This window comes from Vipera berus, assembly GCF_964194415.1.
Source record: "Vipera berus genome assembly, chromosome: 7".
In the NCBI taxonomy this organism is placed as follows: domain Eukaryota; kingdom Metazoa; phylum Chordata; class Lepidosauria; order Squamata; family Viperidae; genus Vipera; species Vipera berus.
In genome coordinates this window covers 23,566,270-23,593,087 of record NC_138209.1, presented here as the reverse complement: position 1 = coordinate 23,593,087, position 26,818 = coordinate 23,566,270, and the positions used below count along the sequence as shown (strand labels likewise).

The 26,818-nt window shown below is 36.4% G+C and overlaps 1 protein-coding gene across 1 annotated transcript in view; it reads left to right on the top strand.

Annotated features, from left to right (window-relative positions):
- Positions 1-26,818, top strand: part of COL25A1 (collagen type XXV alpha 1 chain) — a gene marked incomplete at its 3' end in the record, with an annotated part of 303,888 nt that overhangs the window by 213,450 nt on the left and 63,620 nt on the right. The window contains exons 5-10 of the mRNA XM_081332774.1: positions 3,237-3,263; positions 3,415-3,441; positions 17,785-17,856; positions 19,315-19,422; positions 21,195-21,230; positions 26,705-26,731. Coding sequence (XP_081188900.1) covers positions 3,237-3,263; positions 3,415-3,441; positions 17,785-17,856; positions 19,315-19,422; positions 21,195-21,230; positions 26,705-26,731 — 297 coding nt within the window. The remainder of the gene's footprint in view (positions 1-3,236; positions 3,264-3,414; positions 3,442-17,784; positions 17,857-19,314; positions 19,423-21,194; positions 21,231-26,704; positions 26,732-26,818) is intronic.

Below are 26,818 nucleotides of genomic sequence, written 5' to 3'. Positions count from 1 at the left end.
AAAGCCAGTCATGCCAAACAAACCTTATTGCCTTCTTTGACAAAGTGACAAAGAAAATGCTGTGGATATAGTAGACCTAGGCTTCAGTAAGGCATTTGACAAAGTAGACCACAGTAAAATAGAACAATAGAACAATGTGGAGTACACAGTAATACCCTCAGCTTAATTTGCAGCTGGCTGACCAATGGAACTACATCTGTGTGGAGGCAAGCATGCAGTGAGGTATCTCAAGATTCTGTCTTGGGCTCAGTGCTCTTCAACATCTTGATCAATGACCTAGATGAGGTTATTGAATGGGCACTCATGAAATCTACAGAAGACAGACTCAGGATTCAAAATGATCTTGACAGACTTGAGCATTGGATCTTATCCAAAAGATGCAGCTCAGTAGTGAGAAAAGTAAGGTCCTAAATTTAGGTACGAAAAGCCAAATGCACAGGTACAGAACAGTATCTGGCTCACAGTAGTACCTGTGAGAAGAAACTATGTGTCCTAGTAAACCATCGCTTAATATCTATGTGTCCTAGTAGACCACCACTTAATATGAACCAGTAATGTGCTGCACCTACAAAAAAAAGTCAGTGCAGTCCTAGGCTGCATCAACAGAGGGATAACAGGAAGATCAAGAGAAGTGATAGTACTGCTCTGTAGTGCACTAAGTAAGGCCACACTCAGATCAATGCATCTAATTCTGATCATCATGATACAGAGGCCCTAAATGTACAGAGAAGAGCAACAAATATGATTTTGGGCTGGAGGCTAACCAGTATAATGAACAGCTAAGGGAACTTGGTATGTTTAGCACAACAAAGAGTAGGGTTAGGAGTAACATGATACTTGCCTTCCAATACTTGAAAGGCTTGCCAAAGCACCTTATTTTCCAAAGCACCTGACACAGGACAAGAAGCAATGAATGGAAGCTCATGAGAGGAAGATTCAATCTGGAACTAAGAAGAAATTTCCTGACAATGAAAATAATTAGTCAATGGAACAGTTGGCCTCCTGGAGTGGTGGGAGCTTCAAGTTTGTACAAATATTTGTCGGGTGGAATAAGGATTTCTGCAAGGGATTGGACTAGATTCTAGAAGACCTCCATGACCTCTTCTAATCCTATGATTATATGAAACATGCAAAATTATGATTTCAGTGTAAACCAGGAAGTGACCTAGCCAAATCAAAAACTGATTCATTTTATTTATTCCCTCTCTCCCTTCCTTTCCCTCTACTTCTACTTGTAACTTCCTTCATCCCTGAATTGACATTGCATGATGTTAAATTTCTTTCTTACCTTTTAAAGTCCTAGAATTCCTATTCTACTAATGCTTTCATCAGCTGCAAGTTTGTACATAGTGTATGTGTTCCCCAAGCATATCTTACATATGAATCAAATCTAATTCTCAGCCAATAAAGTTTCTCTCTCTATCATATATACCTCATGCAGTTATTATAAATGTGAATAAGTATATGTGAGAGAAATTATATACATAAAATATGATTTCATAATAACCAGAGAAAGTTAATGTGATGACCAAATTAGTCCCACTGGATTTTAGCAAGCTTGATTCATAACTGGATTTCATGGTCGCCAAGTGATGCCACTGATATGTTACATACAGCACATTTTGAATAAATCTTGTTTTGAAAAGAAAACTTTAACATGAATATGAGATGCACAACTTAACCCAGAATTATAATAATGGAGCAATGACTTTTTAAAAAATAATTTGCATGCATTTTCAAACCTTTTTATCTATCAGCCTCTTACTAATCTTAGTACGTGAAATGAAGTTTGGCATGACTAACTTGCTATGTCCTTTTTAAATATCCATTGTGGTTACATGAATTAAACTTAGCCAGGATCTCATGATCTGAAATAAAAATTAAATCCTCAGGCAAAGGAAAACAAAAGGGGTTCCCTAGGCTTTTGTTTTTGGCACTGGAAATAATACATGGCTTAAACAGACATAACTAGTTAGAATCTCAAGAGAAGCTAACAATAGAATGGGCATTTTGCATATTAAGCATAATTAAATTAGTCACTCAAGAGAGAATCACAACCTAACCTCTTGTGAATCAGTGGTATTTTCATGGAGTGTCAAAAAAACACACCCCAAGATTGTGTGATGGCAGTGCATGTATATAAAGGATCAAAAAATGGTGATTACACTCTTGACTTTTTATATACAGATATAGCCTCACAGACATTACTGGTGGGAACTATTATTACTTTATTGATGTGCACTAGTAGATCATCACATTGAATATGACGACACTCACTATGGAAATCTTTAAAGACAAGATACTTAGAATTTTCTTTGTTATGCTGTAGAAAAGAATGTCAGAAGTCACATCAAATTGAACATCTGTTTGTTAAGACATAATATAGTTCAAGTATACACATCTACTGAACATAGAAGTTACTGTGACTAAAGAGCCAAAATGTAGTGAGGCATATGACTGTAAATATTCACAGAATACTCTTGTTCTTATTACACTGGTTGCTATCCTGCTTGCTCAGTTTTTCTAGCACTAGTCAACAACAACAGATATTTCTTTTGGCTGTTTACTTTGCATTGTTTAACTTAAATTATGTTGATTGCTTGTGTTTCATTGTCGAATTTAAATTATGTTAATTTATAATTAACATAATTGAACTCAGAGTAGCCAAGGTATGCTATGTAAAACCAACTCTAAAAATGATAAAATATTCATGTGTGGTATGGGCTATAGTGCTGGTTAAGGAAGCTGTATTCCTAAGATAATGCTAAGCGAAACTCCCCCAGCATATGTCAGCAATGTCCATCATGGCTGGATCTGTTTGAAGTTTTAATACAATAATAGTAGAAGAGCCAAAATTCTAAATGCTGCCTTTTCTATGGATATTTTTTAAAACCAAACTTAATTGTAGACATTTTTAACCACCCACAGAACCCCTTTCAACGCTCATTCTACTATTTTAAGCTTGCAATTTTGGAATCCAACCTGATGTTTTCATGAAAAGCAATTCAAAAAATAAACCAATGTCTGGGATAGTGTTCATAATATACTAGCTGTACATGCAAAGATTATTATCGTTGTTAGACATAGAGATACTCAATCGACCACCCCGAAACTGCAATCTAAAGGGATACAATCAATATTCAAAATAGATACCACTTCTGCTGCTTGTAAGCATATGTCTGGCTTATCAAGCATATTATGAAATGATTAATGAATATCCTTTCTGTTCCTTTCAGGGTCCACCTGGTCCAAAAGGTGAGAAGGTGAGTCTGCAAATCTCTGCTACTAACCAACTAAGCGGAAGTCGTCCTGATAGTAACTGGTGGCTATTGAAGCAGTTATGATATGAGATTATTTAAGAGACCTGGGTTAGCACACACGCTGTGTTAAAACTATCATCTTTCCACTTTGCAGGGAGATCAAGGTGATCAGGGCCCTCGGGTAAGCATATTAACAAAAATGTTACACTTCCTCTTCCCTGACTAGGCAGTTAGTCCATAGCGCAAAACTAAATTGAGCTAAGTGTCAAGCTAATTATGCTTATTAGCTGCTTTTACCCTGCATGTTGTAGAAAGTGTCTGCAGGAAAGCCAAAGGCAAACATTTCACGGATCATGAAAATATGCAAGTAAAAAAAGTTCATGGTACACACATTACTGCACACACTAAAATTCAGAATCTCTGTGGCTCGATAGTCATATTCTAGAATGATTGTGATTTGCTGCATTAGAAAACCATCTTGCCTAACTAAACTTCCAGCCTTCCCCACCTGTTTCTTTTGTCAGATCTGCATGAGCTTCTATTAAAGCAAATGGCAGTTGGATTTCATCTAATTATACTTCTTTAGAAAGGAGTTTTGCATGCCTTTATAATTTGGTTTTTGGAAATAGCAATCTGTTCTGTATCTAGAACAGTTTAGAATTAGCAATATAGCGAAATATAGCTATTGCTGGATTTGGTTGTGCTTGGTTTGTTTTTTTTTTAAGCTAAGATAATGACACAGGAAAAGATACTGTTGCACTAAGAATGCCAGTTGTTTCTCTTTACATCTGTGCATCATAGTAAAAATAGAACAAACACCAGTTGGTGCCAGAAAACAATTGTCAGCAAATGGAGAAATGTGTTCTTCCCTCACTCCTTCAGCTTTCCCAATGGTCCTAGCAGTGGTGGCTCCATATTTTGGAAGAGACCCACTTAGTTGCCTGCCTCGTTGGAATTGCTTTGCAGGATGCTCAGAAGGAAAGGGCATGGGAATGGCTCTTTCTATGGTTTGTATTCTTGGATAAAGAAAATGAACATGCAACTTCAGCGAGGAGAAAATGAAAGAATGAGAGCCAGCAGCCGCTGATATCATCAGCAACTCTTGACCAACAGTTCTAGGTCCTCCCTAGCTTTACTCAAGACACTTTGTCATCTTGCTACAGCAGTCTGGTCGCTTCACACAACCTGGTGTGGTGATAGGAGACCAAAATGAATGTCTAAGCAGCAGCAGAACCAATAAAACACTTTTTTTTTCCTCACTGGAAACTTTTTTCTGTTTGTGTGGAGCTTTTTGCAAAATATGTAGCCACAAGAACCAACAGTAATTACCTCAAGTGCTATCCCAACTTCAAAACTCCAACAGGCCCCAACAGCACTGAAATCCATTTTGGGTAGCTCTTGTGCAAGGTGTTGGGCTCTGAATGCTGGTGTTTCAAATTTTTCTGATAGCCTCACAGCAGATCTTAAACAAATACTGAAAGATGCCATAGAAAATATTCAGTATTTATTTCCTAGCAGCCTGCTGCCGCTGACAGTTATGTACTTAAACCAGGGTTCTAAATAGTCTTTGCAGAAAACAACTGCAACCTATTTGCAAACTCAGTTTATTACCAACTATTTAAACATGTACTCTTCAAACTCCTGCATAGCTGCCTGGTTAGTTTAACATATCTGGAGTTTGGGGAACCCACTCCTGCCAAATTGTTAATAATTTGTGTAATTTTCTCTGAGCTATATCCTTTTCATGTGGGATTTCAAACATGTTTGCTATTTAATATGTATTTGCTTACACAGCTGAGAGAACCAATAATGAGTAAGCCTATCTTAATTTATGGCTTGTTAGGTTTGTTCCCTATAGCGGTTTGATAGAAATCAGGGTGACAGAAACTATGATGGGATGCATTGAGTATAAGGATAGTCATTCTAATTGCTTTTCTCTCCTTCCACTTTTTCTACCAGGTACAGAAATGTTGAGCCAGATTTTTGCTGTGCATGTAGCTAGGAAACAATAATGGAAAAAGCTACTGCTAGGATATTTATTATTCAGGGTAATAAGTAGAGAGCTATTCAAAAGGTCATTATAGTTGTTTTCTACTTTTATAAGGCAGGGCAATCCAGGGAGTAGAAGCAAACCTTTGTTAGCTTTGAATCAAGTTTTAACATTCCAGAAACCTGCTTGCCTTGAATCACCCAGAACTATTAAGACATTCCTATCTTATTCAGAGCATTGTTATTTAATATGCTTATCTCCGAAAAGAAACTACATGTATGAATTCCTAGCCCCTGATGTACATAACATATCTTTTCAAAATGTTTGAATAGTACTAATTTTAGTCCTGATACTGGATGATGCCAGAGAGGTTTCTGTGCATTCTCTCCAAATCTGAATTTAAAAACACATTCAATGGTATTCAATAGGGATGGAAGAGATGTGATCATTCAGGTTGCTCACATCATATATTTCATACCCAAGATTTTAAATCATATGATGCCTAAAATATGTAATATTTTAATTTCCTTAAAAGCAAGCAATAATGCCATGATCCAACTAATGTTCCAAAGTTCATGCATTGGCAGGAGAGGTTCAGTCATCCATGCCCAGATTCTTCTGCAAATTGAACCTCTGGGTAGGATTTAGTAATGGTATAAATCCTCCATGAGTATTGTGTAGATGAATATTCAATGTATTGTGACTGATACAGAAATAATTACACTTCCCATCTAATGTCTCATTACATGGATGATGGGAGTAGATCTGTGCAAACCTTTTGAACAGGTCAACCACTTTGAATTAATCAATCCCAAGGTTATTTCACAAAAAAACAAAACATGAGAGCTTGCTTCTAACAGCAAAATGATCATATTGCTTTATTTGGTCTGTTATTAAGTCCCTCCCAGCTTTTTCTTTTTAGAGCTTGTGGAATGGAGAGCACAGTTTGTACAATGCAGAAGGCTGGAAGGAGTTTGCACAATGAAGAATAGAATTTGTAGAATAGAGAGGGCAGTACAATGGAGAAAACTGAAAGGAGTTTTCTCCAAGGCTGATGATTGATTGATTGATTCATTCATTTGTTGGATTTATGTGCTGCTCATCTCATCCGGAGGCAACTCTGAGCAGCTTACAAGCATTAAAAACAGAAACTTTAAAAACCCCAGTAATAACAGTAATCATAGTTACTGTTACATGGCAGCAGCTGCATTGGCTCCCAAAGGTGAAAAGTTTTTAGCGGATTATAAGGAATATACGCCAGTGGCGTAGCGTGGGTTGTCAGCACCCGGGGCAAGGCAAGTAATTTTCACCCCCTAACCCGTGCACCGCACCGCACACCTGGCAACCCCCCCCCCACAGTGGGCGGCGACCCGGCGGCTTGGATCGGATTCGCACAGCCAGCACTGCAGTGAGAGAGAGTGAGTGAGCCAGGCAGGGGCAGAGAGCTGCGAGTGCGAGTGCGCCCCCCCAGATGTTGCACCCAGTGCGGCCGGGGCCCCCTGCACCCCCCACGCTACGCCACTGATATAGGCCACATGATCAGGAAGGTTTTAATGTGTTTGAGCTACATAGTGGGACTAAGCTAACATACCACCGACAATCTTTGCTGATATGGTGAGTTTTTAGCTGTTCCAGAACTGTTGGTGAGATTGTTAAAAGTTGTTTGTGCTGTTTGAAATTGTTCTGCCGGCAGCAAGATCTGACTGCTGGCACAGCGACGGATTCTATTGCAAATCAGGGTTGTTTCTGAAGGAGGAGAGGAGGAGGCAGAGGAGGAGAGGTCTTGGAGCTTATGGAGCAAAGCAACTGGATGAGGCTGTCAGCAGGCTCAGAAGAAGGGAGAGAGGCTTTTGGAGAAGTTAGTTAGTGGTGACAACAGCATGCTCCAGGGACAAAAAGGAGCAAGACCCCTTTAAGGAAAAGGTGGAAGAGACAGGATCAGAAAAAGGAAAGGAGGCAAGGTTGTCCTGCAGGAATACAAGCTAATTTGAGGGCTAATCCACATGGAGCTCCGTTTCCATCTGTCCTGTTTGCCATGGTTTGCTCCCTAGAGACTAAAATGGACATTCTGAAACTTGAGCTGGCCACGAACAAGGAATGTATATCAGAGATGGTGACCCTTTGAGAGCTCTATGCAACAAAATTACATTTTGATGTATGCAGATTGGTGCACATTCAAAGTGACAATAAAGTCATTATTGTTATTATCATCATCATCATCATCATTATCATCAAAAGATTACAAGGGGGGAGAAAGGAGCATGAAGACCATGAGGGGAAGTGTTTTTTTCCCTCAGTCTACTAACCACCCCAGAGTGATACTCCTCCCACAGGGTCCCCGGTCCCACTGGCAGGACCAAAACTTCAGACCCTTACAAAAGGTCAGGAAGGTTGGTGCAAATCTTACCACTGCATAGAAGGCTCTTCTCCTGGACTTTGCCCATCAGAATTCCTTGGCTGACCAGATCCTCTCTGCCAGATTCTACTGGGGAAAAATGGTTCCTCAGATATCCTGGACCCATGCCCTACATGTTATGGCAGGTACCTAATGCAAAGTCCCCTGTTGAGCCCTTCAAGTCTGTGAGACCTTTTTATATATCAAGAGAGACCAGGCAGAACCCATTCAATTGTCTATGGAGATTCTCAGTCATCCATGTCATAGTTGTCTCAAAGATGCTTTTTCACGAGGCAACTGGACTTTCTTTTTTTCTCTTTGAAGACATTTTGCTTCTCATCCAAGAAGCTTCTTAAGTTCTGACAGATGGTTATTGACATTCCTATAGAGAGTTGTTGAAGCCACCTGCAGGTTTATCTGTGTTGTCAGGGTCACCTAAGTAGTGCAGACGGATGTGGAGCCTTCTTTCCAAGAAGGCTCCACATCCATTTGCACTATTCAGGTGATCATGACAACACAGATAAACCTTCAGGTGGCCTCAGTGACTCTCTAAAAGAATGCAAATGACCAGCTGTCTGCAAGGAGTATAAATCCTTCCATTCCCCACCATCCAGTCGAGGTGAAGATGTTTCTTGGATGAGAAGCGAAACATCTTCAAAGAGAAAAAACAAGGAAGTCCAGTTGCCTCGTGAAAAAGCATCTTTGGGACAATCCATTCAATTGTTTCTCAGTTGGCAAGCAATAACTCAACAGACCAAATGGATCTTTTATATGCCACTACCCTCATTTCTTATTGGTAGCCAGGATATGGCAAGCTGTAGCTGTCCAGTTCAGAAGCCCTACAGTGTGCACTAAGGATGTTTAAGGAAAGGAATTGTTGTCATGCTGAGAAAAACTACTTCTTCTGCATTGGCATATGTGCATTGAAGATTTTAAACTGAAGAGATTAAAAATTATTTTTGATCCCTTCTCAAGATAGCATAGCTACCATGAGCTTCAGGAAAAGATGCTTTTGGTTTAAAAAGTTGAAGAGAAGGGATATGTTTATGCTTTTACACACTTCTAAACACCACTTTGTTTTTAAATTTGTAGTTTTGCACAGCCCTGGTCTTTAGTTCAAAGAGAAATGTTGATTTTGATATATATTTTTACTTCAGTGGAAGACAGGCTCCACAATTAAGTGGAAAGTTAATGATGCAATTGGATTTTAGAGCCCCAGCTAAGTTTCTGATTAGATGAAAAACATCAGTCAACAAAATGATCATGGTTTTCATGCTACTTTCCACATTGTTCAGAAGCAAATTTTGGAAATGTGAAGCTGCAGAACAAAGAATGAATGATTAAGCTACTGCTGACAAATGCTGTTTTTTCTGCAGAGGATGGACAGCTGGATATCACCCAATGTGTTTTAGGAAGTATGTTTTAGCATTAGGCTGTTGAAGTGTGTCTTTATTTTAGCTATGAAATTTTGCATGGTAGGTACTAAAGATTTTAATAATCTATCAATCTAATTTTCAATATTTTACTTGGAAGTGTGCCTCTTGATTTGATTGGCAGGAATCCAAAACTCTAGTAGTTAGTCATTCACAGAGGCATCTCTTCACTGTAGAAAAAATTGCACAACAACAGCATCTTTCCCAGAGATTCCCCCCCCCCAATGTGCAGATCAAAGCAGCAGATACGTCTTTCAGTGCTTTCTCTAGTTTGAAGCAATGTAGGCAAAAATTTCTCTTCCACCTTTTTGGATCTTGACCAGCATTTCAGAAACTGACAAATTATTATTGCATATTTCTGCTTTCAATAGATAGATTTGCTCTGAGAACATTAAAGATAACTAAAAAGAGCCTCGTTGATATTTTCAACATCTAGAAAAAAGATTGCCGTTGTCTTCAATATTTCAGTTTTTCATGCATTTTTCTAAATGCACTAGCTAGATATATGGAAGACATGATTATGCTTTCCCCTATTTTATTTCATAATTGGTAGATAATTTCCTGTATTTTTAAAATTAGTAATAGTTCATCTTTTGTCCTCATTGGAAAATGTCATAAAATTATCACAATGCATCTTTATACAGGTATGAAATTTAATATAGTACAGATTTCTGTTAACCACTTTTAAAAAATGCTTATTTCCTCCAATGTTTGAAGATATTCCAGGACTTTACTAAGAAAACAAGAATTCATTTGATAGACCAGGTTTTAGCTTTTGCTTACTTGAAACTATTGGGGGGGTGGGGAGATCCAGGCAGGCCTTTAAAGATTAAGTGACTTCTACTTAAAAGAACATTGCCACCCGATTTATGATTTATCATCCAACCAGAACAGTAATTAATGAAAAGAGATGTTGACTACAAGAAATAGCTTTAATTGAATTTGCTAATCTATTTTCTATCTTCTTTCTGCAAATGATTAATTCATTCCTAACATAGGGAAGATTTATTGTTTATTAAGCTTCACAATCATCAACCAGCAGCTGATTTTTTATTAGTTTTGCAGTCTAGGTGTAGCTCATAAAATTATTTTATTCACATGGGTGTTTTCTAAATAATTTGTTTAACCGTTGGGTCTGCATGCAACTGATAGCATCTTTCAAATGTCTTCAACTGGCATATTAAGTTCCAGAAAGTGAAGGCAGTGAGAATTTTCCTTTATATCTTCTCCTGTCTTAATCTTAGTGATTGGACACATTGTTTTGCTGGAGTAAAATTCAGATTAATATTCTTATATGATTACATTTTGTTTATTTTTTTATTACCTCTAATACATAAATTGTGCAGTAATAAAAAAAAGACAAACAGTGCTATAGACTTTTTAGTAATAGGTTGAGATGAATGCCACATTCATTTTCATTATAGGCCTGGGCCTTTCTTAGTTTGTGGATGGACTGAGGTTGCAAAGTCAATAATCTTATTGGATTAGAGTCTATTAAACAAAATCTCTGATGAGAGCTGAACTTTGAGAATATGCTTTGCACTGCACAGATTATTTATGTGCCATACCATTTCTTCTATTATACAATATCATTAGGAGAATGATATTGCTGGATTTCCGGGAAAGATGAGCCACACCAGAAATCAAATTAAAATTACTGTGAATTATCTGCTAGAGGATGTAGGTTTATTATCAAGAAGCATAGTAAGTCAAACAATTAAGGTTTGAGATAGATTACTACAATCTGATATGTTTGCAAAGTTTCTCTCTATGGAAACTGTTTTGAATGAATGAAAATGTGATGAAGAATAACCTTTTGTTTTGTCAGCTTCTGAATTGTGTCATTGTTTAAATTTAGCTGCTGATTGAGGAAGCAGAAATAACAATAAAAGAGTTTAATGTAAAGAAGTTCTTGTTGTGAACCTTGAGGCTGTATAGAAAATGATAAACAACAATCTTTTTCTTGAATCAGGTAGAATAATAAGCAGCCAGTCCGAGAGATTAATTGGAGCTTGAAGTGTAGGATGGGGAGGCCAGCATATAAACTGTCAGGATCACTTTAGTTAACTGAGTGATTTGATGTGAAATAATAACAGCTGACTATGAATATATGAAGTGCAAATGGGCAGCAGGTGGCAGTTCTAGTTTTGTTGCATGAATCTTTGTAGGTATATGTATGTTTGTATAGCTAAGAATAAACAAAAACTTCATTGCTCCTGCCAAGGCAGCAAGGAAGAAAAAATCCTACAATATCTGCACAAGCAGCTGTGTACTAGGGTTATTTAAGTAAGCAATATACAAATATGAAAACAAGTGAATAAAAATAGCAAGTTTTTGAACTTTAATTAGTAATGATATTGAAGTTTTGTGAACTGGACAGTGATTGTGTGTATAGTAACCAGACTATGGTGATAGATGCTTTCCTCACCTGGTGCTTTGGTATAAAGTTCATTTCCTGATGCCATTGCTCAATAAAAGAGAAAAAAATGGAGTCATAAATGAATAACTAAATATAATTTTCTCCAGACTCACAGGAGACAAAAGACAATAATCAGACAGCTGATGACAGGAGTACACATATCACTCCCCACAAAGTCACTAAGCAGAACAGTGATCTATACTTTAGATCAGATCTATTCTTTAAGCCAAGAATAAGAAATCCTATATCAAATAAAAAACACTATCAAGGTATAGGTGAGAATCAAGAATAAAGTAAGCAAGGCAAAATTATCGGTCCCAGCCACAGAATGTAAGAGGCAATGATATCAAAGTTGTCTCTGGTAATTATTTGGTCTCTGAAGCAGCCTTGTAAGGCCTCTTCTAGACTTATTAGTGTCTCCACATCTTGAACTACAGTGCACAAATTACTTCCTGAGAGTCTGGCTGTAGATCCTCGTATTGCCACACCATTCAACTCTTTGATCTTCAGTATGACAGTAATGGCTCTCTCTGGAGGTGAAAGGCTATTTGATCATGGTCAGACACTAGAGCTGCAGCATCTATAGTCATGCATCTTCTCTAACCTTCATCCTTCAGGCTGAACTTCAGGCAAAAATTGGCCTCAGTCTCAGTGATGCCCATGGCAGCTCACAGCATAAGCCAGGGAATAAAAAAAATACTCCTCAGCCTGAATGTTTTGCTATTCAGGATAACGTACAGTCCTCAATAGTAATGTAAATAACTTTTCCTATCAGGAAAGTCCAGTGTTCAGTCTTCACTGCCAAGTGTTTCATACTGCAGCTGCAATTGTTCACAATAATGTAGGAAAGCTTGCAACATAATGGAAAGTCTTCTATATTAGCTTCAGCTGCTCAATAGACCAGAAGGAAGTGGAGCAAAGGCAGGACAAGCATAGTAGCTGTATTATGAAGGAAAGTAGAGGGAAAATATAGAGAATACATACATGCATGCATACATACATACATACATACATATATATATTATATAATATATATATATATATATATATATATATATATATATATATATATATATATATATATATATATATATATATATATATATATATATATTTACAGTAAGTCTTCTCACATAGATTTCTCAACTTTGAGGAAATGTAAAGGAAAAAATGTTAACTGATTAGCCAAGTATTCAATACTCTTCAATTGTTTATCAGTATGATATTCAATTGTATTTATTATATTACTTACATAGAGATGGTGTTTGCAAGTTATTTCCCTATGCAGCTGAAATTTAGTGGCTCAATATACAGTATGTTAGATCAGTTGTGAGAGTCTTCTTTGACTGAAAGAATAAGTTATAGATTGGCAATGTACCCAGCTCATTTTTCTGTTCCCAATGAAAATTAACCAGATGTTCCTGACAATTCATAAACATGACACTGAGGTTTACTATCTGTTTCATATAGTTATGATATTCAGTCAACACATGAAGAGAACAAAAGGACTGAAGAATTTAACTTATTCAAAAGAAATAGACTGTACAAAACAGGAGTGATGTGCGTAGAGTGTAGATATGGGTTAAGATACAGGAATTTGAACATCTGAAAAAGAATGTAAAAATAACATTTCATTATGAGGGTTTATGATACATCAAACCTTACTTAGAAGATAATGTCTTCCTGGATCAGATTTCAGAACTTTCAGGAAGGAAAGACATAGAATGGAAGTACTCAAGTATCTGTTTGAAAACCAACTTGATCAAAATTTTAAGATCCCCCAAACACCTCAATTTTGACTGTTTAATTTTTCAGAAGTTTAAAAGTAAAGAAGGGCATTGGCTCTTCTAGATTTCATCCTAGGTCAAGAAGTTTGTTGAAGTAGGATAAACAGTGAAAATCTTGGGAGTAATGATTATGTCACTTTGAGATTCAGAATAATATAGAAATAGAAATTGACACATAACTTGAGTGGAGTTCAGGGCAGACAATTTCAGCAAAGAAATTGCTAGATGAAATCCCATTGACTGCAACTCATAAATCAAAGTAAATGCAGTTATGCTAAGAACTTCTCAGAAATAAAACATCGAAAGAAAAATTTCATATAATTCCCATGAGGAAAAATGAGAAACTGAGGAAAATATTGAGACTAATAAGGAATTTTCAACTGTGCTAGATTTTAAAAAGGGCATGTATAGGAAATGGAATGTGCAGAAGTAGTTAACATTAACAAAAAGTTTTTTAAAAAACTTTTAGTAAAATTATTATAATTATAATATAACCCTCATAATGATAGTAGTAAAATGAAGGATGAAAGAGCAATGGGCATGCTGCTAGAATAAAAGTAGATGATATCGGGCAGATATCAAGCAGATCACAATGGGAACTGTGCTTAAACTAATTTAAGTAGAATAGTTAACAAGGGAGTGGCAATCCAAGTTAAGAAAAGAGATGTTTAAAAAATACCTGGCTATAGTGAATAAAGTTAAGATCATTTCAAGGATCTTGAATGAGTTGCAAATGTAAGCCTCAAGTCTCTTTCTATGATGTTTGAGAAATCATAGAAGGCAGGCATAATGCCACAGAATCACAGATTGGCAAGTATTGTTCCAGCTATAAAAGATAACCAATTTAATTATTGACTGCTGAACTGATAATGAAGAAAATTATGACATAATTAATAAACAGTCAGCTTGTGAGCATTTAGAAAATAATTTATTGCTTAATAAGCTCAGCATTGATTTATCAAGAAGAAATCATTCCAAATTAATCTGATTTCATTTTGTTATATTAGCCATTACACATCCAACCGATTGTGCCCTACCCAAATTGGAAAGGTAGACTAAAAAAAATTATTCCTTATTTATGTACATAAGCAAAGAGAGCACCTCACCATGTAGAGGCGACCCTTAGAAAGGTGGAGAATTACTTTATATATTGAGTTCTTTCATTGGTTAACATCATTTGACACATTTCTGACACAATGCACATATTCAAATGTTCTTGCATGTAACATGTAACGTTCCTTGGTTTCTTAGTATGATTTTATTAATACTCATCTAGATATTCAGGACATCTTTTTCTCACACTATAATGAGTTTGCAAGTTACTAAAGTTCAAGTCAGTGTCCTTGACAGATTTGAGCCAGTTCTTATCAGACTCTACATTCCTCATGGAGAGTTTGCTTTGTTACTTCAAAGACAGCTTAATCAAGTAGAAACACTAATCAAAGAACCTGCTAGTTACTGGAAACTTCAATCAAAGATGCTCCCCCTCTGTTTATGCCATCAATGGGGGGAGGCAATAAAATGCCCAATTTAACTGAGTACAGGATTAGAGTGGACCTCTAAATGCAATGCATTTGATAAAACCATGAGATTCCAGGAGAAAAGACCAAAATTTGACTGTTGTTGTTGTTGTTGTTAGCTGCGAAGTCGTGTCCGACCCATCGCGACCCTATGGACAACGTTCCTCCAGGCCTTCCTGTCCTCTACCATCTTCTGGAGTCCATTTAGGCTCACGCCTACTGCTTCAGTGACTCCATCCAGCCACCTCATTCTCTGTCGTCCCCTTCTTCTATTGCCCTCGATCTTTCCCAGCATTAGGCTCTTCTCCAGTGAGTCCTTCCTTCTCATTAGGTGGCCAAAGTATTTGAGTTTTAGCTTCAGGATCTGGCCTTCTAAAGAGCAGTCAGGATTGATCTCCTCTAGGACTGACAGGTTTGATCGCCTTGCAGTCCAAGGGACTCGCAGGAGTCTTCTCCAGCACCATAGTTCAAAGGCCTCAATTCTTTGGCGCTCAGCCTTTCTTATGGTCCAACTTTCACTGCCATACATTGCAACTGGGAAGACCATAGCCTTGACTATACGCACTTTTGTTGACAGGGTGATGTCTCTGCTTTTTAGTGTGCTGTCTAGATTTGCCATGGCTTTCCTCCCCAGGAGCAAGCGTCTTTTAATTTCTTGGCTACAGTCCCCATCTGCAGTGATCTTGGAGCCCAGGAAAATAAAATCTGTCACTACCTCCATTTCTTCCCCATTTATTTGCCAGGAATTGAGAGGGCCAGATGCCATGATCTTGGTTTTCTTAATGTTAAGTTTCAACCCAAGTTTTGCACTCTCCTTCTTCACCCGCAGCAAGAGGCTCTTTAGTTCTTCTTCACTTTCTGCCATTAGAGTGGTATCATCTGCGTATCTTAGGTTGTTGTTATTTCTTCCGGCAATCTTAATTCCAACTTTTGATTCATCTAACCTTGCCTTTCTCATGATGTGCTCTGTATATAAGTTAAATAGGCAGGGCGACAGTATACAGCCTTGCCGGACTCCTTTCCCAATTTTGAACCAATCAGTGGTTCCGTGTCCAGTTCTCACTGTTGCTTCTTGACCCGCATATAGGTTTCTCAAGAGACAAATAAGATGGTCTGGTACTCCCATCTCTTTAAGAACTTGCCACAGTTCTGCAAGTCTCTGCTTAAAATTCTATTCCCTAATGTAAGGATAGATAGAAGGCATGCCAGTAGAAGGAGCCACCCAAACTGAAAACAAATTCCGAATCATTTGAAACTACCACAGGACTAATAATTTTTAAAACTCCTATAACTATTTACCTGGGTTTTAAGTTCGTTACATTTCATAAGAATTATTTCCACACAGATATGCATGGGATTTGTGCATAAATGTACTGTATGTACATTTATTTGTTTGTTTTTCTCCTGAATGATTGGAAGTTTGGTTGTTTTAAAAAAGTATACTCAACAAATCTGTTCCAGTAAGTGTGAAATTTATCCTTTTTTATAATCTATTTACCCTTCCCCACTATCTCCCAAAACAGTACTGGAAAGTTGGAAGAAATCAGATGTACATATCTTCTCTTGCATCTGATAATCTTTTCTTAGTTTGTAAGGATATTAAAAAATTTAATTCTGATTAATGTGAAAGATACATCTTTAACTCTTTAGTTCCAACATAGTAAAATGTTCAATTTAATGTACCTGTATGTTTGTGTGTCACTGATACTTTATGTTCTTTACGTTACATGGTAACAAAAAAAAACCTATTAAACTTTAAAAGATATATCATTTCAGAGTTTTTGTTCACTTATAGATTTAATTTAACATTCCTAAATCCACAATATAACATTATTCTGAAGAAGGTGGCCTATTTCCATTGTGGCTAATAAATAAGACACTAATATTCAAATAGTTATTTGCAATATTTTATATTTCTAGGTGACATCTTTAATCCTGGAGACCCTTCCATATTTGTTCAAAAGAAAATGAAATATATAAGATGCCACCATCTATAACAAATCTGAAGATTGAGTTATAAACCTAATGTTGTGTCTGTTGTTACGTTGCCATTCTGTGTGACGTTTTGTGTCGTGTTATTTTGGTATTTTGTGTGTGTGTATGTCCCTAGGGTCTGCCAGGCTTCCCCACAGTTGCCGCCCTTCACAGTAATCAGATCCTCACCGTCAAGGTTTGTGGCCAATTTGCATCAGCTAGGCAGTCTTTCTATATCAGCATACAGATGTCACGGCTAATGAATTTGCTTTCAGAAGCTGGTCAATTCACCTGATCATCCCTTATATGATCCTTATTTCTTCAATGATGTTGCATTGCAGAGGGATCAGTCAGAACTGCATTAGATAAACCCAAACTTATATGGTGGTATTTCTGTAAATACTTTTTATGGCCAAAACACTCTACTTATATAAAACAATCAAACAAAGATTAAAAGAGTGTATAAATCTTACTAATAATATTCACCATTTATTTTATCGGTGGTGATATAGTCACATACCCTTGCATTCTTTAATAATTAATTAATCATGATTTTACCCACCTAGGGACCAGCAGGCCATTATGCCTATTTAAAGGTCCTATTGCACCTGGCATCATATGCTATTTGGAAAGTCTGACTAAAGCTGAACTGGTGCTTTGTGTCTTGGAATCTTTGCTGGTGATGTGAAATAAAAACATTTCAATTTGATTTTCCATATTTTAAAATTTGAAGTCCAATTAGAAGTTTTGAGAGCAATTTCATGCTACCACTTATTTCATAAAAGGACAGCACCATGGAGGCTCTACCTCCCACCTTGTGCATCTGGGCAATAATTCTAAAACAAAGCATAGATTCTTTTGATAGACAGAAGCACCAGTTGGAAGTTATATTTGCTATTACAAGTCTAATGTATATCTTTCTATTTCTTCTTTGGTGCCTTCTGATGTCTGTTCTTCAATTCTTTCACCTCTGCACTTCAACCTTTGACCTCACCTGCCTGATCAGATGGTGTTTCCTAAAATCAATCATGGGTTTCTCTCTGCTGATCAGCAGCTCATTAAACGCCGCCTCATTAAGGTAGTGCTTCATCTCTCTCTGAACTTTTCCCATTCTCTTGCTTGCAGCTGATTGCTAAATTATAAATATTGATGAAGCTTTGTTTGAACTATATTATTATTAATGAAATGGATGTTTACTTTTTCTTTTTAAACAGCCACATAAAATTCATGGGGTTTCATTTTATAGTGGTAATTAATTTTATCAAGTGACCTGTTTGGGCTTTTTAATTTTATTGGAAATTGGATAAAACAGTATTTTTGAAGGAAGAGTGATTTTTAATTTAATTGTTAATTACTCAGCATGATGCATTGTGAAGTGGATAGACTGACGTCCATCAAGTTGATATTCTTAATTGTACTTATAAAAAGATTGCTTAAAAAAAGAAAATAAATATAAACCTATCTGACATAAAGCTTAAAAAATGTTGTACAGATTTCAGCAAGAAGTCATATTTCACTGCCCCCTTAGATGTCAATCGGTGCTCACTTGCTGAAACTCATGAACTAATTTTGTAACCTATCATAAAAGTTTTATAGCCTCCATTTAACTCTAATTGCTCAACCTTTAATACAGCATCCAAAGAAATGGTTTTCTCCCTGCGGACAAATATCTGTGAAATATTTGAGATAATTTGAAATAAATCAGAGATAATCTTTTCTGGGTATTCTTCAAATGTAGAACTTTCACAAGATCATTGTAGTTTGTGTCATGTACAAATGGAGAATAATTTTCCTGCACATTCTCTATTACTTGCATGTTAAATGTGTGCTTACTTATGGTTTAAGAATGCATTGCTTTATTATGCTTGTGAATTTTGTCACTTTCCAGTCAAGATGACTGATGCTGTTTTTAAAATAGCTTCAGAGGCCACAAAGAACAGGAAGTCATAATCCAACAGAACTTTTAAAAAGGATAAACTGAGGCCATGTTCTTGCCTAAAAGAAGTAGCTATCAGCATTAAGTGATCGTGCATAATTAATGCCAATAAATTGTTTAGGAATTGCAGGCCTAAATCCAATTCCTTCTCTTTTCTTAGATGTAACCAGTTCTTTGTTATCAAAAAAAAATTGGGAGGGAGGGAGGGAGAGAAGGAAGGAAGGAAGGAAGGAAGGAAGGAAGGAAGGAAGGAAGGAAGGAAGGAAGGAAGGAAGGAAGGAAGGGTTCAGTGTTCCCTGTCAGCTTCCCACAAGGAAAGTCAATGGAAAAAGGCAAATCAAAAGTTATTCCTGCTTCTGCATCAACTGATGATTCCTCTGTTTCTCTGTTTAGGTAAGGTAACATCTTTGAAATGGTGACCCAGCATGTCACAGATTGCCTAGTATATGATAAATATGAGTACTTAGTTATACACATACTGACTAAAATCCTTGTCAATCAATTATTTTGACCTTTTTTGTATGCACGATTTCTTGAACATTCTTTATTATAGTGGATTGTTTGAACATATTAACATTGGTCTTATTGATGGGTGTTCAGGGTGATCAAGGGCAAGTTGGACCTCCTGGACCTCCTGGACCCCCTGGACCAAGAGGGCCTCCTGGAGATACTGGCAAAGATGGGCCACGAGGAATGCCTGGGGTGCCGGTGAGTCAGTCATCATAGATATTACACATCATATGCATCATACGTTAACATCACTGGTGTAGATAGACAGTGAATTAACTAACTTGTTTCATTTCAAAATATCTATCTGAAAAGCAAGTGCTGGACTTAGCAGAGCTGGTGAAAACTTTTTTTTAACAAACCCTTTAGGGTTAATAACCTTTTGCTGAAATGGTACTTTGATATTATTTTTATTTCTCCAATAAAAATTATTATAGCACAACGATACAATAATAAAATAGTATATTAAATAATGGCAAGTTATTATGTTAACTTCTTTATTTTTTTATTTTTTTCCTAATTTTTAATCAAAGTTAATGGATTTTTTTGTTAATGAATAAGTAGCTCTATGAATGCATGCATCTTAGGATAACAATTTTAAAAAAAACTATTTTGGTTATGTTTTCTACAGATTGTAATAGTTACCGGTAATTAAAATTTTCAGAGCCTTGTATGCCAGAAGCAACCCCACGGAGCTTAGGACCGCCCCCGACCTTCGCTCATTTCGTAGGGACTTGAAAACTTGGTTTTTTGAGTTGTCTGGCCCAGACTGAGGGGTTTTAATTTTTAATTAATGGGGTTTTAGTTAAATTCAGGGATTAATTTAATCTTAGTTTTAATCGTTTTTAATTGTATATGATGTATTTTAACTTTTAATTTTCCCTGTAAACCGCCCTGAATCCTACGGGAATAGGGCGGTATATAAATTTAAATATAAATAAATAAATAAATTCATAAATTGATATAATTAATTTCTATATTAAATTTGTATATTTAAATTCGTATATTTAAGATCTATCTAGAAAAGTTTTTCTGTGAAAAATTACATTAAAAATTTTAATCTTTTATCAGTTACCAGTCCAGGAAATTAGTGTTAAAGGAAATACTACTGTGTTCTCCTATTTTGTAAGAATAACATTTAAGGAAATACATGAACTTAACTAAAACTATGTGAGGAGACAGAACATCTAGGAAACTCTTCCTACATCTTTTATTATTATAATTTATAGTATAAGTAATTTTATGATTAGTCAGTTGACCACATCAAGAAATAATGGATGACAGCCACAGTAAAATAAGATAGGATTTGATAAGACAAAAATGAAATAAAATAAGAAAAAATAGAGTATGACAAGATAAAATAAAGTGAGATAAAAATAAAGTGAGCTAGAGGATGTGCCCTAGCATTTTGTGTTTGAGTGAAAAACTGGCGGTTTAGAAAAATAGAAGCCAGACGATGTAGATGATTTTACTTTATTATTTAACACCTCATTAAAAATGTGGATACAATTACCGGTAGAACACAGCAAAATTCAATTAAACAGTATAAAAAATTAATTAAACAATCTAATCTATCAGAACCCTGGAAGTGTGCTATTCTAAAAAGCCATAAATACCTGATTGTTTTCCCGGGCCTAGGGCGAGGGTGGTTGGTGCCCTTTTCACTGGATATTAGACATTGGTGGAAATTCTAGGGGGTGGGATTTTGACTCCTCCTCCTCCTCCTCCTTCTCCATCAGGTTTCTTGTCTGTTTTTTTCTGTTATCTTGTTTTATCTTGGTGTATTTTGAGTTGTGCAGTGTTTAGGACACGTACAAAGAAAGCATGAGTACAGTAACTTTTCCTTCTGCAATGTACGATCCATGAAAGCATCATATAACCTTTACAGTAAATAGCTATTAGTGGATCTATGCTTGGTATCATTTTTGTCTATTCGTCTCCTTTTTAATTCTATCACTATTTTGCATTTTAAGGGAGAACCTGGAAAACCAGGTGAACAAGGTTTGGTGGTAAGTATGTTTATATTTTCATTTTCTGTTTGGTAGAAGATATATTCTTCTTACCAGGATAATTGTTCATTAAATATATTTGCTTCCAAATCATGTAGCTTCACAATGGCATACAACAACATGAAATGACATAAATGTGAAAAACGTCCATTAATAACAGTAGTAATAATAATAATAATAAAAAATCCAGCCTCATTAATCTAATCACATAATACAAATTCATAACAAATCAAAATAAAAGTAATAGTACTAGAGAGTATAATTTAAAATACTGGGGCTGAATAATGATAGGCCAGAAATCTTTAAAAACATTCAGGCTTCACTACATTTCAGAAGGCCATCTGAATTCAGGATACTTTCTAGAGGGACCCTGTTCTAGAGCAGGACTTTTCAACTTTTCTTCTTCTTCTTCTTCTTCTTCTTCTTCTTCTTCTTCTTCTTCTTCTTCTTCTTCTTCTTCTTCTTCTTCTTCTTCTTCTTCTTCTTCTTATTATTATTATTATTATTATTATTATTATTATTATTATTATTATTATTATTATTATTATTAAAGTTTCTACCTTTTCAACATTTAATACATCCTTTCATATCACTACATCCAAGTATATTAATTACATTAAATCATTCTTAAGATATATAAATCTTAATCAATTTCATTTGAACATCTCAATATTTCAATTTAACTGTTAATATTTATACATCTGAGTACTTTTTTAAAAATTAGCCAATATTTTTATCTACTCATCAAAACAATCTCTCGTAATCTAATTACAATCCTGTCTATTTTAGTGTTTTCCGTTTCAGGCCTCTTAAATATGTCCATTCTTCTTCAATCGTATTCTTGCTTTTTTTCCTTTGCCATGTCATTTTTCATTTCCTTGCTTCAGGGTCATCAAAAAATTCTTGTGTTATTGTATCGTATTGAAATGACCCTCCAATCTCCATTTTTGAAGGGTTGGGGGGGTCTAATAAAAGCACCAAATCTTCTCATTATTTTCTCCTCTTGATATAATTGTCCTGGACTGTGTATTTTTCCTTCCATCTGTTTCCTCATTTTGATCTTCAAATGTCTGTGCTTGTTGAGTAGTTTAAACTTCTGTCAATGTATTTGGTTGTTCAATTTCTTCTGTTATGTCCGGTCCCGATAGATTATTAGTTGTCACAATTTGAGTTTGCTTAACCAAGAGGCTTTCTAGCTTTTTTTCCAAAAGCTCTTATTTCATCACCGGCTATAGAAAGGAACTGATAGGTTTGGCAGGTTATTTTCATCATAGCATAGATTTGGTTTTGTATTTCTTCCATGGTGTAGTCTCACATCTGGTGTTCAAGGTTAAAGGTATCAGCCAAGTCTCTTCTCTCTCTCTTTTTTTTTAAGAGCGTCAGATTGCAATTTCAGGTTTAGCCACTGGGTGTCTCCCAAGTGCTTAAAAAAATCTTTTCTTTTCTTTTAGGGAAGTATCTGTTAATCTCTTTTCAATTGTTTCTTCTATTTTAGAAGAGCAAAGCCAAATTTTCAAATAAGAGTAGGAAGTAAGGAGTAGATAGTCAAAAGCTTTTAGTCCACAAGTTATAAAGTTCTAGTTGAGGTCCAATTCGTTTTTTCAATGTTTTTTTAAAAACATTTCTGGAGGCTCAATCGCCGCTATTTTGAAGGGAGGGTTGAACTCCCCCCTCCCTCTTTGCAGGGGGGAAGGTACTTAGCAGCTTATTTAGGTGAAAGGAAGAAGATTGGAGTATAAGAGACAGATCTTACCCAGTCTCTTCCACACTGCTTTAATGTTGCCTGATGGTAAGTGTGACTTCGGCTGTCTGCAGCCTAGTAACCGGCCATGTTGCTATGGCTGGTTTTTCATCTGCCGGTTCGAAGGGAATGCAGGCACTAACGGGAGGGTTCCGGCTCCCCCGTGTTTCTGCAAAAGCCCCTTCTTGCTGGTCGCCCCTCCAGGGCAACTCTTCGGCCCTTTTAGGACCCCCCCCCAGTGATGCGAAACTGGACGTGGAAGACAAGAGCCATCCTCCAGACATCCATAACGGCGGCATTGGCAAACCGGAAGTCCTTTTCAACCTTTTCACCCATTGTACCACTTTTAGGATATGGCAACATCCGATATCACCAGTCACCAAGCAAGGTGTCAAAAACTTGATGACAAAAAAAAAGGAAACAAGTGATGAAGTACAGGTAGTCCTCAACTTACAACAGTTTGCTTAGTGACTGTTCAAAGTTACAATGGCACTGAAAAAAGTGCCGCCCAAGCCACAGCCCAGCAAGACACCTGCCTGCCTGCCCGGCAGTGCTCTTTCTCCTGTCCGAGGTTTTCATTCTTGTGAGCATTTCTGTTGAGGATTGGCAGCGGGGGGTGGGGGTGGAGGGGCGTTTGGTTTCCCCTGTCTGCTGGGTGGTTGCAGCAGGTTTTGGTCACTTCACATGACCCTGGGACACTGTAACCGTCATAAATATGAATCAGTTGCCAAGCATCTGAATGTAAAACACAAGAGCCTGGAGATGCTGCAACATTCCAGCTGATCGGTGCTTCTTCCGGGCTCAGAAGTGCCAGGATCAGCACCAAGCTCCAGCTGGAGCCTGGCACTGATCCTGGCGCTTCCACTGACTCCTCACAACCCTGCAGCTCCAGCTGTCTCTCACTCAGACTTGTGTGGTGCTGCCACCGGTTCAGCTCATTCCCCTCCCCCGCTACCACTTTTCTAGGTTGGTCACATACCACCTGCCAGGTGCCAATGTACTACTGGTTGAAAAGCCCTGTTCTAGAGCAAAGGTGCCATAACTGAAACCAGCAATTTCTTTCCTCAAAGGAAAATGTAAAATGCTCAGTAGTTATGTTTGGCAAATTAATTAAAGAAGTGATATAACTTTTTGTTTCTGCTCATTGAAAAAGGTTAAAACATCCATCCATCCATCCATCCATCCATCCATCCATCCATCCATCCATCCATCCATCCATCCATCTATCTATCTATCTATCTATCTATCTATCTATCTATCTATCTATCTATCTATCTATCTATCTATCTATCTATCTATCTATCTAATTTAGGTACCATCCATCTCACACTCAAAGTGTCTCAGGTATAACATTTATACATGAGATGTGAGACTATGTAGTGAAGAATGATAATGTTACAGATACTTCCTCACTTTTGAAAAAAATATTACTTTTATTTAGCAGAACAAATCATTTTTAACTCTTTGAATCCAAATTTATTAAATATATCAGATTTATAGTTTTGAATCCTTTACAAACTCCATATATTATCAGATTTTTACTTGTGGCTAAAACATTTACAACCAGGGTCCTCCAGAAATCTTTAGAATACAATTCCCAGAATTCATATGCTGCCTAGAATCCTGGAGTTGTTGCCTAACCTATTGTTAGGTGCAAGAACCAGGCACAGGAGTTGAGTTCAAGGCTAATGATGATGATGATGATGATGATGATGATGATGATGATGATGATGATGATGATGTTGGAAAGGACCTTGGAGGTCATCTAGTCCAACCTCCAGCTCAGGCAGGAAACCCTATACCATTTCAGACAAATGGTTGTCCAAATGGCTGTTTATGACATGGAACTTATACACAAGAATCTGATCTATGAACGATCAAGCAAAATTGGCAACAGAATTCATGGGGGGCTAGGCTTGGATTTCTTGTGGGAGTGTAGCGATTCCAAACTGATAACACATTTGATCCTGCCTTGGGCTCACTCTACTGATCTCCTACACATATCAAGAGGATGTTAAATTGCAGAAGGCATAAAAGAACTGCTTCTGTTTTATTGTTTTTAAACTTCTTTTTATACAAGAAGTATCTCTTCTGCTACTTGATGAAATTGGAGAAAAACTGCTGATTCCCAACATAAAAACAGAATTTTCAGTCATGTGTTTATTAATGGATATTGAAATTTGATAACAAAAAGTTTTGTTTGATTGTGTCATATGACAAGTTTAAGATCTCACCTCTCACAGTGCTGAATTTGATACCTTCAGGAGGTCCAGAGCACTTACTTATAAAACACAGAACAACTGTCCCTGTTTGTGTAACATTGGGTAACATTTCTTAACAGCATGTTAAATTGTTAGAACTATTATAAAATATTGCAAGAAAACCAAATAAACCAATAACAAAACAAAAATGCAAGAACAAAAAATGTAAAATGCTAAGATACATTATTTTAAAAAGTTTCTTCCACAAAAGCTGCAAGATATCCATGCAGCATACTTGCCAAAACTAGCATTGTATCCTCTGCTGTTCAGCTAGCCTGTTAAGTCAGTTTGTATATGTATTAATAGATTGTATTCCTTTGTTGTTTCTGAAAGTCTGAAGAAAGATAGGCAGGAAAGAAAGTTATAAATACATTATAAATAAATAAAATGCAAAGTCTTCTTGATTTGAAGTACTAAACCTCTTCTATGGCCATCTAGAGAGTTTCCAGAATATAGCTAGCATTTGACTCAACTCACTGAGCTTCAAGTTCACAGGGCAAGGAACACATGTCAGTATGAATAAATGGTGAAATGCATTCTGAGGGTGGTTTTAATTACAGTTGGCATATTCAGCCACAACTGCTGCAGGCAGCCTTTTTGCTGAAGAAAGACCTTTTTTTAGTGTATATGATTCATTTCCCTCTGGGAACAGAAAGAAAAATATGTCAATATTATGTTATAATATTGTAATAAATGAAAAGGTTATTTTTAGAGAACCTACTGTATTCCAAACTCATGCACAACAATGCATTGTTTATTTATATGTTTAATTAACAAGTTTTATCTGGCTCCTTAGCTAAAAGAGCAATCATAACAGCCTAATTAAATCCCATTTTAAGAGACAATCCTGGATTGCAGTTTTTCACAGCTAGAGGATGGGAATAGTTGATAGCAATGCTTAACATTGTTTCCCGCTATAAGCCTTCAGTCCTACACACAATACTAAGGTAAACGTGCCCTAATTCTGCATTTAATTCACAAAAGTTCTGTTTTCCTCACTGCCTTCACATTACCTCTGCAACCTCCATTATCATTTAATTAACAAAAGGTAAAGTTTTCCTCACTTTAATTGCTCACATTTATGGTTGAAATACTTGACCAATTGAGTTTATAATGTGGAAGTTCATAAATTGTTTTTCTAACAATTTTGTTTGAAAAGTGATTCCCTATACAGCAACACAAAGAATAGGTATAATATAGAAGATAACCAAAGAAAAAGAAAGGGGTCTAGCAGGCCATAACTAATATTCAGGAAGAGAAAAATATCTATTGTATTTTTGCAGAACACTTATGTTTTCCCTAATGTACAAAGCGTTAACTGACTTTGACCCAAGATAGGCAGTTGCAGAATAGGGCATGTTTTTAATTAGTTTTTAAATTAAATTATTAATTAATTTATTTTATTTTAATTAGTTATTAAATTAGTTAAATTGTCTACATTATTATGTTAATTCCATTGTTCTCCTTTTTAGGGACCTCAGGGACCTCCAGGACAAAAGGTATAGTATACACAGTGATAAGAAAGATTTTTGCTGCCTAGTACCAAGATACAATCTGCTGGCATAAAAGGCTTTCACTACTGTATC